Source organism: Carettochelys insculpta, chromosome 6, assembly GCF_033958435.1.
Source record: "Carettochelys insculpta isolate YL-2023 chromosome 6, ASM3395843v1, whole genome shotgun sequence".
Classification (NCBI taxonomy): Eukaryota; Metazoa; Chordata; order Testudines; family Carettochelyidae; genus Carettochelys; species Carettochelys insculpta.
In genome coordinates this window covers 108288132-108301341 of record NC_134142.1, presented here as the reverse complement: position 1 = coordinate 108301341, position 13210 = coordinate 108288132, and the positions used below count along the sequence as shown (strand labels likewise).

At 42.5% G+C, this 13210-nt stretch overlaps 1 protein-coding gene across 7 annotated transcripts in view; it reads right to left on the bottom strand.

Moving 5' to 3' along the window:
* The window catches only part of CARS1 (cysteinyl-tRNA synthetase 1), a 67326-nt gene that overhangs the window by 35599 nt on the left and 18517 nt on the right, over nt 1-13210 (bottom strand). For 6 of the 7 annotated variants that reach the window (XM_074997788.1, XM_074997793.1, XM_074997791.1 and 3 more), the window contains 6 exons: nt 12192-12290; nt 11028-11177; nt 9617-9757; nt 8310-8398; nt 6708-6829; nt 4985-5097 (listed from right to left, as the gene is read on the bottom strand). In XM_074997788.1, the coding sequence (XP_074853889.1) occupies nt 4985-5097; nt 6708-6829; nt 8310-8398; nt 9617-9757; nt 11028-11177; nt 12192-12290 (714 nt within the window). The remainder of the gene's footprint in view (nt 1-4984; nt 5098-6707; nt 6830-8309; nt 8399-9616; nt 9758-11027; nt 11178-12191; nt 12291-13210) is intronic. The other variant, XM_074997790.1, reaches the window with a different exon arrangement.

Genomic DNA, 13210 nt, shown 5'->3' with positions numbered 1-13210 from the left:
GCAGAACCTTGTGGATCAGCACTGCGGGGGGAAACGCGTAAAGCAGGGGGCCTCCCCACGGGATCGCGAACGCGTCCCCCAGGGACCCCCGGCCCAGCCCTGCTCTGGAGGAGAATCGTGGGCACTGTTTGTTGTGCTGAGTGGCAAACAGATCTATTTGGGGAAACCCCCATGCGTGGAAAATAGGCCGTAGTAGATCGGGACGGATCTGCCACTCGTGGGTGAGCGCAAAACGTCTGCTCAACTGGTCTGCCTTCACGTTGTGCGTGCCCGGCAAGTAGGAGGCTCTCAGGATTATATCGTGGGCGATGCACCAGTTCCATAGGCGGATTGCTTCCGCGCATAAGGTACGGGATCGAGCTCCTCCTTGCCTGTTTATGTAAAACATGGTGGAGGTATTGTCTGTACTGATCCCGACGACTTTGCCTTGTATACGGTCTCGAAAGTGTTTGCAGGCGTTGAACACTGCTCTGAGCTCTAAAACATTGATATGCAGAGACTGTTCCGTGGGTGACCACAGTCCTTGAGCCACCTCTTCGCCCATGTGCGCTCCCCACCCTATGAGGGAGGCATCCGTAGTGAGGAAAACCGATATTTGCGGCTGATGGAAGGGTACCCCTGTTAGCAAGTTCCCGGGGTTTACCCACCATTGCAGGGATTCGCGCACCCCAGGTGGGGGCGACACCACCCTGTGAACGGTGTGTACTGCCGGCTTGTATACACTTGCCAGCCAATGTTGCATGCCGCGCATGTGCAACCTGGCGTTCTGTACCACAAACGTAGCCGCTGCCATGTGGCCCAGCAGCTGCAAGCACGTCAAGACCGGCACCGTAGGGCTGAAGGTGATGACCTGCACGAGGGAACCGATGGCTCGAAAGCGAGCCTCTGGAAGGTATACTCTCGCCGAGACTGAGTTTATGCGAGCCCCTATGAACTCTATGTCCTGTGAGGGGTCTATCTTTGATTTTGCCATATTGATAACCAGGCCAAGTGCGGAGAACGTGTTTGCTGTGACGCGTATCATGCGGAGAACCTCCCTTTTCGAGGTCCCTTTGAGCAGGCAGTCGTCCAGATACGGGAAAATAAACACCCCCTGTCTGTGCAGGTAGGCTGACACCACTGCCAAGGTCTTGGTGAAGACTCTGGGGGCCGAGGAAAGGCCAAACGGCAGGACCTTGTATTGGAAGTGTTCGTTGCCCACCATGAACCGGAGAAAACGTCGGTGAGCCGGATGAATGGTTATGTGGAAGTACGCGTCTTGTAGATCGAGGGCTGCGAACCAGTCTCCATCGTCCAGTGCTGTAAGGATGGAGGCAATAGTGATCATCCGAAAACGTTGCTTGCGCAGATACCTGTTGAGGCCACGAAGGTCTAAGATGGGCCTCCAGCCTCCTGTTTTTTTCTCCGTCAGGAAATACCGAGAGTAGAACCCTTTCCCTTGCAGTTGCTCCGGCACCTTTTCCACCGCCCCTATGAACTCTAGGTGGGCCACCTCCTGCCTGAGCCTGGCTACATGGGAGGCCTCCTGGGGGTGGGGCTTGGGCGGGGGTCGCGGCGGCGGGAGCGACTGGAAGGGGATGGCGTACCCCGTGGCTATGATCTCCAGCACCCATTTGTCTGTGGTGATCCTTTGCCACTGGTCGTAGAATGGTCGGAGGCGATGGTGAAAAAGTCGTTTCGGATGATCTTGTGCAATGGTGGTGATGGCGCAGCCCTGGATTTGTATGTCAAACTTGTGGCCTTTGGCCCCGCCCCGAGGACGTACGGCCCTGTTGTGAGCGTCGCCTGGGGGTTCTGTACTGCTGGTGCTGCTGATGCCGCCCTTGCTCGTAACCCCTGTGATACTGGGGGCGCTGTTGCTGGTATTGGTACCGCCTTTGCTGTGGGTAGTACCTTTTCTTTGAGTATGGAGGGGTGTAAATCCCCAGGGTCCTGAGTGTGGCTCTTGAGTCTTTACTGGAATGAAGGACCGAGTCAGTTGATTCAGCAAACAGCTTCTGCAAGTCGAAGGGAAGGTCGATTATCTTCGCCTGCAGATCTCTCGGTATGCCCGAGGTCTGGAGCCAGGACTCCCGTCGCATCACCACTGCAGTTGCTGTGGAACGTGCTGCCGTGTCCGCAACGTCCAAAGCAATCTGAACTTCCATCCTCGCAGCCGCGTAGCCCTCTTGCACTATGGCCTTGAGGACCGGCTTTTTGTCCTCTGGAAGCGAGTCCATGAGGGAAGTTAATCTGGCATAGTTGTCGAAATTATGGTTCGCCAAGTGCGCTGCATAATTTGCCATTCGCAAGGTTAAAGTGGAGGAGGAGTAGACCTTTCTGCCGAACAGCTCTAGCTTCTTGGCATCTCTGTCCATTCCCCCTGTTTTAAATTGAGATGTTTTTAATCTTTGCTGCGAGGACTCCACCACCAAGGAGTTTGGCTGGGGGTGGCTAAACAAGAACTCCATGCCCTTCGCCGGCACGAAGTATTTCTTATCCGCTCTCTTTTGGACAGGCGGAATAGTTGCCGGGGTCTGCCATATGGTAGTGGCGGACTCCAAGATCGCTTCATCAAGCGGGATTGCTACTCTGGAGGAGGCCGGGGAGCTCAAATTTTTAAGGAGCTTATGATGTTTCTCTTGCACTTGTGCTGTCTGGATGCCTTGCGTGAAAGCTACCCTCTTAAACAGCTCCTGAAACTGTTTGAGATCGTCCTTGGGATGGACGTCCCCTAAAGCCGTGGCCTCATCCGGGGAGGAAAACGAGGAACCGCTGGGGTACATTTCTTTGGACCCTTCCGGTTCTTGATGGTGATGGTGCGCCCTCTCGCTGGAGGTTTGCGAGGGAAAATCTCGTGGGTCCACGGCCAGCCCCCCCTGGGATGCTTGAGTCTCCGTCCCCGATCGCGATTGCCCTCGGGGGTACGAGGTAATATGTGGGGATCTCCCCCTGGTAGATTGCCGATGGTGTCCATGCCCCGCGTGGAAGGGACGACCATGGTAGTATAGGCACTGTTCCTGGGAAGGTGACCTTGACCATTCCCTTTGCACGTACCCTGTGTGTCTGGGAGAGGGGGATTGTCGAGACACTGGAGAGAGCGATTTTGCATAATAGTCCAGCGATTCAAATCCCAGGAAGGGCGAGGGGGGTGCCAGCCATGGGGAGGCTGATTGCAGGAAAGGAGAAGGGGGCTCCGGGTAGGCTAGGGGGGGCCCCTGCCTTCTGGTTGGAGTCTGCAACATGAGCGGAGGGCTGTGAGAGAAGAGCTCCACAGCCCTGTCTGGAGAGGGGCTGCAATGCCTCCTCTTGTGTGCAGCCTTCCCCCTCCCTTGAGGGGGTAACTCCGCCCCCTGATGGGCGGGGGATCCCGGCCCCGTCGGCACCGTGCTAGGCACGCTCGAGGGCGGTGCCACACGTGCGGAGTCCTTGTGCGCCTGCAGGCTACGTGCCTGCGCGCCCTGCACCGCCGGTTCCCCGGGGATCGGTGCCGCTGTCTGCGGTGCCGCTGGTACCGGCGCTTGCTTAGCCGCCGCCCTGCCTGCGGTGCGGGGCGGCTGGCTGATGATCGGAGGCTGAGCCGCTTCCACGTGGCTCTCCGTGCCGCCGCCGATCAGCTGTTGCTGCGGCTGGGGGCTGCTCGCTCCTCCCGTCCCGCTCACTGTTACTGCCGGCAGGGATCGGGTTGGAGAAACTTTCCTCCGTTTTTGCGCAGATGGAGTGAGGGAGGCAGCTTTCCTTCTAAGGGCCCCGGAGGGTCCCTCCTGCTGCGGCCGCTCCGGCACGTCTGGCTGGAGGGCCTTGTCAAGAAGCAGCAGTTTAATTCTCATCTCCCTGTCTCTCCGTGCTCTGGTCGTTAACTTTGCACAGAAGGCGCATTTTTGTGCCACATGGGACTCCCCCAGGCACCTTATGCATAGACTGTGCCCATCGGACACTGGCATCGCCTCTCGGCAGGACTCACATTTTTTAAAGCCTGAGGCGGACATTGTTGGTGAGTCTTTGAGTTTGCTTGTGGGTACTTAGCACTTCTTTGTGCTGTTTCCCCGTCCGATGGCCTGCCTCCGCAGGAGGGCTGATGGCCCTAGCTCCCGGCCTCCGGCGCTGGTTACTGGGACTGGCTTGAGCTGTCCCTCCGTAGCTTGTTTGTTTTTTTTTTTTTTTTTTTTTTTTTTTTTGCAAAATAACAACCGGTTACTTATGGTATCCTAAGAACTGAAAAACTTTAAAGAGAAAAACAAATAAAGTCGTTGAATACGCTATGTGGCTTTAGCCTAGTCGGATTCCGTCTGCAGCCGACGGCGGTTGAGAGGAACTGGCGGGGACCGGATCGCGCACATGGCCAGGAGCGCGCCAGGGAGCGGCGCGTACCGGCGCATGCGCGGTCCGGCAGAAACTGCTTGGAAGATCCGATCTGCGGCGCCGGCCAAGCCGTCACCTATGGTGGAGCACCCACGGGGACACTCGAAGAAGAACTACACTGTATAGCATATCATTTAAAGAATTTGTTGATGTCACTGAGGGCTTGTGTACATTTTAGCAAAAATTGACCTGGTCACAGTCAATCTTCCAGAATTTAATTTCGTACATCTGGTAAAGACACACAAAATTGAACTCTCTCAGGTTGGCAGTCAACTGCTGTACTCCCCACTATTGCGAGGAGTAAAAGGAGGTCATTGGGAGAAACACTTTTTGACTGTCTTCACTAAGGAAGCTCGATGGGAGCGTTTCTCCCATCAACCTTCTTTAGTGAAGACAGTCAAATAAGTTGATTTCCAGTAAGTTGATTCTAGTTGTGAAACTGCCAGAATAGCTAGAATTGTACATCTGAAATCAACCTTCAGGTCTAACGTAGACTTGCCCTGAGCAAAGTATATTGCAATGAACACTTAAGTAAAGATAAGGCTATATCATTTGTTGTACACAGTAGTATAGATGATGTCTGTAAACTGTACAACGATTAGCTTACGTATTATGTTTGCATAGTAAACATACATATCTTTACCTTTCCCCAAGGGGAGTCCCACGAGGGCTCTCCTGGTTTGGAGGATTTCCACAAAGCAAAATCATTTGGTGAACGTTTCTCACTCAAACGATCAGCTGAGATGCTCAGGTCACCTGTCAATGAAGAATACATTGTAAATATTTACATTTTCTTTAAACATTAGCTTTACCTATTCTTGGCGCTGATGTATATTACAATTAAAAAAAAGCCACTAAGATTTTAGAGCTGATAAGATATCCTTTGCTTCATGACTAATCCTTGATCTCTCTGCAACTATTAACAGAGGTGTCAGTTGTGAAGCTTCTTATGGCCTGAAATATATCATTTGACTGCTACTCTCTCTCAGGCCTGGTCTACACTCGGGATCAAAGAAGATCACAGATACGCATTTCTAGCCACCACATTAGAGTAGCTAGAATTGATGTATCTGGATCGACTTTCCTCCCCAGTGTAGATTAAGGCTCTTCAGGCTCACCCCGATGTCTCTTACTCCACAGCAGGATTCAAGACCCAAAGTGATCAATTTTGCTGTATCTTCACTGATGCGGCAAAAATCGAACTCTGGTAGATCGACTGCAGTGTGTCAAATCCACAGTAAGTACAGACATACCTTCAGCATGCATAACTACATGGCCACTGCCATCACTCTGTAACTAATATTAAGATTGCAACTGAAGCAGTCAGAAGTTTGAAAGAGCCAAAATAAAGACTGCCCATGCAACCTTGCATATGCATTATGATCTGATATTACATGATCACAAACTATTTTTTCCATAGCCTCTGTTTTATTCAGGAAAGAGCACACGTGGATAATAATCACTGAATAGGTAGCTATTCAAATTTTTTATTCTTATCATTCATTGTGTAACCTCAAATTATTTTTTGCACACCATTCAAACACAGCACTGAATACAGAATTATTAATTTCCTCTTAGGCATCACTCTTTGTTCCATATTTTAGCATCACCCTCCACCATAGGTTTACCATTTAAGCTCAGCACAGTAACAAATATTCACAATGTGAAGGAGAACTCTCAATATATAAAAGCAATATACATTTGAAGCAGGCAGGTTGTAACAATAATTGATCCAACCCCACTTCAGGAAAAACAAAAACAAACAAAAAAAACCAAACTCATCTTGCAGAGGTGATTGGGAATTGTTCAACTAAATGTGTTTACATTAAAAAAAAATTGATTAGTCAAAACAAAAAAAAATTTTGCACGAAAGGGTCTATTTAAATAAATTTCTCAACTCAGAATTGTTGGAAAAAAAAAATTCATAGTTGTTGAAACACTCCCCGGCAACACAGAATGAAAAACTCTGGGTTACCAGTTCAAAATGACTTTTCAAAATTTAAGACAGAGTATTTTTTTAATACATAAAAAAAGTGATTGAAATTGAAATGTTGTGACCGATGCAAACCGACTTCCTCCCCTTCTGTCTCCCAATTTTTGATTCATATAATTTTTTTTTGAGATTGATTTCTTGTTCTGACATGGGACAGAAATTGATTTCAAAATCTTAAAATTGTTTGCAGGATGGGGGGGGGGAAAAAGAGGATCCTGTACACCTCTACTCATTTGTAATTCCAAAATACAAGTGTAACATGGAGATTACAAAAAAAAAATTTCCATTTTGCCAATAGGCATGTACCAAGTCAACGGGAATAACTGATACTGTGTACACTGACAGTAATTTATGTGAATATTGATTTTATTACCTTCACCCTCCTGAAGAGCTTTCTGATCACCCACAGCTTCAGGAACCAACTTAGCATAGGAGTGTTTCTCAGTGGCATCAAACTTCATTGTATCAAAGTAGACAGACCCACTTGATACATAGCTAGAAGGTTTAAAAAAAAGTTTTAAAAGCTCTATTAATATAAAACTAACATTCAGCATGAAGTATCTCTACACATTCTATATAAAAAATCCTCAGCAGGACTACTTCAGTAGTATGAGAATGTTCAACATGAGTAAAGGTGACAATTTGTCCCTAAATGTTGTTAAAGTATATGGTAACAACTGTAAAAATAGAGTAATTGCATCATAGAAAATTAATTTAATTAATTAAAATTAATTTGTTAAATATATTAGCAAGATATAAAGGGACATTATCAGAGATTTCTCTTTTATAAACTTTATAAATTTCTCTTTTAAAATTTCCTCCCATCTTTTGACTGCCTGTAATAACAATAACTACAAATTACATTTATTTTCCATGCTGCTTTCAGTGTTTTTATAGCTGTGTTGGTCTCTAGATATTATGAGAGAGAACATGGGTGAGATTCCTTTTATTGGACCAAATTCTGTTGGTGGAAGAGGCAGAAACAGCTTTGCAGCTACACTGAGCTCTGTGTCCATTAAAAGATATTCTTACCTACCTTGTCTCTCTTGTTTCTTTTCCAATCAATTCTGTCCTCCTCTATTTGGCCAATTAATTTTTTCATGGCTTTAATGGGACAGAAGTCATCCTTGTTTTTTTAACCCCTTCCCCCATCTCTGTTTCAAAAAAACCAAATATGTTCAGCACTCAGACCACAGGGCCAATTTTTAGCAGACCTATGGCTTTAACATATGCTCAAAAGCTGCATTTGTTTGTATGCATATTAAATACATACAATGGTAGTTTGAACCACACTGTATGAATTTTCCCTTGCTGTGCTAGAACAATTAGCTTTTTAAACTCTTCAGAGCAAGATGTTTTTATGCTAAAAATCCTGTCATAAAAATCAATCTGTAGCTGCTTAAGATACAAAACTAAAAGAGATTTTCAGCTGGGATACAGAAGTGTCTTGACTTTCAAAAGGTACCAAGCAACTGAAAGAGCTAGGGAATTCAATGGCAGAAGCAGATCTGCATATGTGAAAAAAATTAAGCCACTTCTACTTAAGTGCCTAAATAAAGATTTAGTGGCTGGCCTGTTTTAAACTTCCATTTTTTAAAATCACTACCTAACGCTACGGGTAAAATCTTGTTAAAATCAGAGTTTTCCCACTCATTAAATGGAACTGGAATTTCACTCTATATTTTTATTATCTGAAGTCTCCATTTGCAAAAGAACATGAAGACCTCAGTAACAATTTTTATTTTAATAAGGTTTGAGATTATTCCTTGTGTGTGAAGGAACAAGCAAATTATTTTTGTTTCCCAAAGAAACACTACTTGAATGCAGTTTCTACTGTCATTGTATATATAAACAGAGCAAGATGATCACATGGTGTATTTCAGAACTATTATTTCAGTATCAGAGCTTTATATTTTTATAAAATAATTGAAGAGATAATTCTGTAATGTTGCACAGAACCCATAACGACACTTACCCATAACCATTAGCCACAATTTTTTCAACAAATTGCACAATTTCTGGTACGTAGTCACTGACTCTAGTTAAGACATCAGGAGGTAACACCTATAGATAAAGGAAAATGGTATTCATATAGATTCCTTTTCATATCACTTTTCATACCAGAATTTCAATTAAACTTCATCATCCTAGTAGGTAATAGCTATTTATAAAATGGAAAAACTGAGGCAGAGTTAAGTGCCTTGCTCACAACACAGCAAGTGGCAGCCAGAAATAGAATTTACAGATTCTAATTCCTACTTTCCAACTTTAGCACTTAAAAGGGTTATTGGACGTCTTTTCTAAGCTTCTTATCCCATCAGCCAAGTTACCAACAGTCTAGGTGCTGGAAATAAAAGTTGTTCAATTTGTGGCATTTCTCGGTAGGCAGGGATCATTCCCCATCATGTTTCTGACCTACTTGCCAGGTAGAATAGTTGCACTCGGTTATTTCAATCTCAATATAAACAACACCATTCAACTATAAAAATCTCACGACTAGATTGTTAATTGACACCAGAGAGTTAGTAATAATTTCTTAGGCACTCAGAGATGGTAGACAGTCATGTTAAATGCTGTGAGGGACCCTTGTGGTGCAGTAAGTGACCTCAGCCATGTATCTCAAATTCCAGACTCAGCCTGAGTGGAGAAAGGATTAGCATCATTGGAGGAAGGAGAATGGGACCTTTTTAACAAGCAAGGAAATAAGTTAGACAGCCACCCCAACAAATTTGTCCAGCTCACGTCAAGTAGAAGGGATGAGGTATAGACATGCCATAAGGAATGCCTGATCTTCAGAAGTCTGGAAATGTTAATGTAATCAGTTGCAGGGTGGTATCCAGCTGAAAAAAGGACAGTAGGGTCTTAATTTAATAACTACCTGTTCATTGCAGAAAAGCAACAGAGAGGTAGCCGTGTTAGTCTGTATTCTAACAAAACAAGTCATTTAGCACTTTAAAGACTAACAAAATGATTTATTAGGTGATGAGTTTTCGCAGGACAAACCCACTTCTTCAGATTTATAAAAAGAAGAAGAAGAAGAAGAAGAAGAAGTGGGGTCTGTCCCATGAAAGCTCATCACCTAATAAATCATTTTGTTGGTCTTTAAAGTGCTACATGACTGCTGCTTTGTTCATTACAGGTTAAATATTATCAATAAGGCTGAAGCCTTCTATCCAAATCAAGTTGTGTGAAATTTATTTCAGAGCTTTGTGAGGTTGCAACCAGCAATACACAAGCTCGGCAAATACAAAGTCCACACAATTAAACTGCTAGTTTACTTACATTGAGGGCTTCCATATCTTTATGATGCTCTTCTTCCCAGAATTTGGGGAGGTTAGAGAATATGGAGTTGTCAGTCACCTGACTGCCAAACTTGATATCCAACCACTCAGAGAGCACATCTTTTGCATCTTCCAGGCATTTCTACGAAAATAAAATTATATACATAATAGTTCAGTGGAACACAAATCTAGCAAAAGTCTTCTTATTCATGAGCCTAAATGTAATGCTTTTTAAATAGAAAAAAGGGTTTCACTCGGTTAATTTGCATAGGCATGAACATTCTTGTACCTGTCATTCTTTGCTGCCATGCAGCCTTTTGTATGCCTGGAGTGAACAGAAGATGGGTACATAATTTACATCTGAAGAATCTTAACAGCGTTCTGATAAAAGATACAGATATACCAAGCAATTTGCATTTTGCTGACAATCAAGAGAAATATCACACAAATGAATAAAGGTAATTCAGCAAAAAAGTGCACCCTAATTATTGTTCTGGTTGTTTTCTTTCTAATTTTCAATTAGCACACTAACTACACCACACAGTTTGAGAACACAGAGAAAGAGCCTCAAAAGAATGCCTACCTTGTTGACATAATAGATTTAAAAAAAAACAAAAAAAACACACATCTTAAAGGCACATGTTTCAGTAGTGGGATGAACCACAAGTTGGACCAAAAAGGGTGTATTTCACAAAAGCAGGGAGCACGTAAGTTTGTAACCTTAATAGTTATTGCAGAAAACAACCTGAAAGAGAGGCAATGCCGTCCAGGACTCTAATTACCAAGATAAATTAGTTATAATAGCTGTTATATTTACTGGGGCTTATCCAAAGCACAGTTACATTAATAGGACTCTTTCCACTTAATTGACTTTTATGCTGGCCCTTAACAAAGGCATTTGAGAGATTTCTTAAGTAATTTGGAATCATCAGTCTGGTGAACAAGAGACATGAAATACTTGAGTGGCACAGCAATAATATAATTAAAGATATTTTCATATACACGGTGGACAGATGTGTTTGTACAACAATTTAGGCATGAATACCTTCCCAAGATGGAAATTCTATGAAAGACAGCTGAAGAGATGAGTCTGTTATTGTGGGAGGAGAAAAATCTTTTACAGAAAACCAGAAATAAAAGAAAAGAGCAGTCCAGTAGCACTTTAAAGACTAACAGAATAAGTAAAAGCTATCAAAAGAGGATCATGAGGAGGTTCTGCACTGAGAGAGGTTTGAGTAATATATGGAAACTATGTAACTGAGCTCAGTAACATGGTTTTACCATATTGAACGCTAAGTATTCAGCAATTCTCATTCATCTTCACATTACTGTTTTCAATAAATACACATTTATAAAACAAGTTTCAAAACACTGTTACGAGCCAAAGAGATTTAAAACCCATTCATATTGACCTCTGCATATGTACTAATTTCTTCTCCAGGAAGTTTCTCTTGAATGGCTTTTTCTACATGTTCCACAGCGGACTTCACAGCAGTCTGAATTCTTTCCAGCATCTGCTTTTTATCTGGGTCAACGGTGTCATTTAATTTAACTGAAAAAAGCTACATAAAAGAAAAAGTCATAAAATAATGTATTGTAAAAAAGTAAATGTATGTATCTCCATCCATGAACTTTCACTGGCTGAGAGAACTAGAGGCTGTTTTTTCATGTTCTGGTGTGCTGAAAGTAACTTATTCAACAGTTGTATATTATTCATGTAAAATATTCTAAGTATATTAGATGAACAATGTTTTGCCACATGCAATAACACTGAAATCTATCAGAATAATGTACTACTCAACACGAGGAAATAAGACCACTAGTTTTAATTGTCCAAAAGAATATTGGAATATAAAATTTCATTCACATTTGACTGTTTAAATCTGAACTAACTCTTGTTACAATATGTTTTGCTCATAGATTGTAACTAACAATATTTAGCAATGTTGTAAAGATTAAAAACATTTTCCCTTAAGATCAATGCTCTCTACAAAAGCAAGTAAGCATGATCATCCCCATTGCATAGATGGGATAATTTTAACCACAGAGAAGTTACGTGACAAGTCAATGATTGACCTAAAATGCAAGGTCCCTAGCTCCCATCTCTGTGCTTCAATTCGTAAGGTTGATAATCACGGATTTTTTTTTTCAATCCATGACCCATAAGAAGGCTAAATCCTCATCTTTAAACCACTGCATCCCCATAACCCCTGAACTGTAGCAATGCCAGCTGAATGCTGTCAATGGCACAGTAAGCAACATTATTTATATTCAAACTTACTGCATAAAGGAAGTCTACAAAATATTTTCATATGTGACCCTTACTTAAAACTGCATTATTTGCCAGAAGCTAATGTAATATTTCAAACATCTGAATCTTCCTCAAAATATTACATACACACAGATTTCATGTATAATTTTGTCCTAATTCAGCAATACTCTAAGCAGTTTTAACTTCAAGCTCAGTTTGAAGCCCATGAACAGTTCTACATAGGTCAATGTACTACCCACATGTTTAAAGTGCCTTACTGAATCAGAGCCTAAGAGTTTCTAGGAGAGGAAAACTATGCACTCACTTTTAAAGCCACTTGAACATCTTCAAGTAGCTGGACGGCAGGTGGCTTCTTCTCTCTATATTGTTCAAACAGATAACTTTGTCTTGCTCTCTTGATGATCTACAAAGCAAGAATATGAAAAACATTTCTAAAAAAGAGCAAAGTTCAAAATGCCCACGTATTTTCATATGACATATTTTAGCAGGACCCATTTAAATTCTATGTGCTAGCTAATTAATGTCACTGAAGCACATCAAATAAAGCAATCATGAAATTAAACACATCAATAACAAATAATGAAGCAGGCCAGTAAAACAAGCTATCATTGTAAATATACAGTTCATCTTCATCATCTATTAGATTTTTAACAGGTAAATGTTGGTAAGGGTTGATTTCACCATACACAGAAACTGACCAAATATTTTCATCCATGATGATACAAACTTTTTAAAACACAAGTAAAGAAAGAAAAATGCTGAGAACGTATTAGATATAGATTTAAGGGGATTTAATTGATATATTTTGAGATTTGAAGTTGAAAATTTTGGTTTTAATGGCTATAAAGTTTCAAGTTTCTGAATTTCAACATTTACAGTCATTAAATAGTCCTTGCTTGATCACCACCCATCCTCTGGCTCATCTCCTCCCATAACTGAAAATGAAAAAAAAATTAAAAATCCTAAACACTCAGAATTCTGCACACCTGTAAATTTAAAATTTAGTAAAACAAGTACTATTCATTGAAATTATACAAATAAAATTTAATTCTGGCGGCTTATACACAAAAGCAGCATGGATCTAAATTACTTGGCTTTGCCACAGTTTAGCTAAACAACTAAACAACTAAAACAATTTCAGTAACTGAAAATCAGTGTCTGTGACAGAGATTCAAGTTACAGGGTGCAACTGAAGTTACTAGTCGAGCCTTAACAAATGGACAAAACATACTATGTATATGCATATATACATATACACATCTCATAGAGCTGTAAGGGACCTTGGGAGGTCATTGAGTCCATCCCCTGCCCACTTGGCAGGGC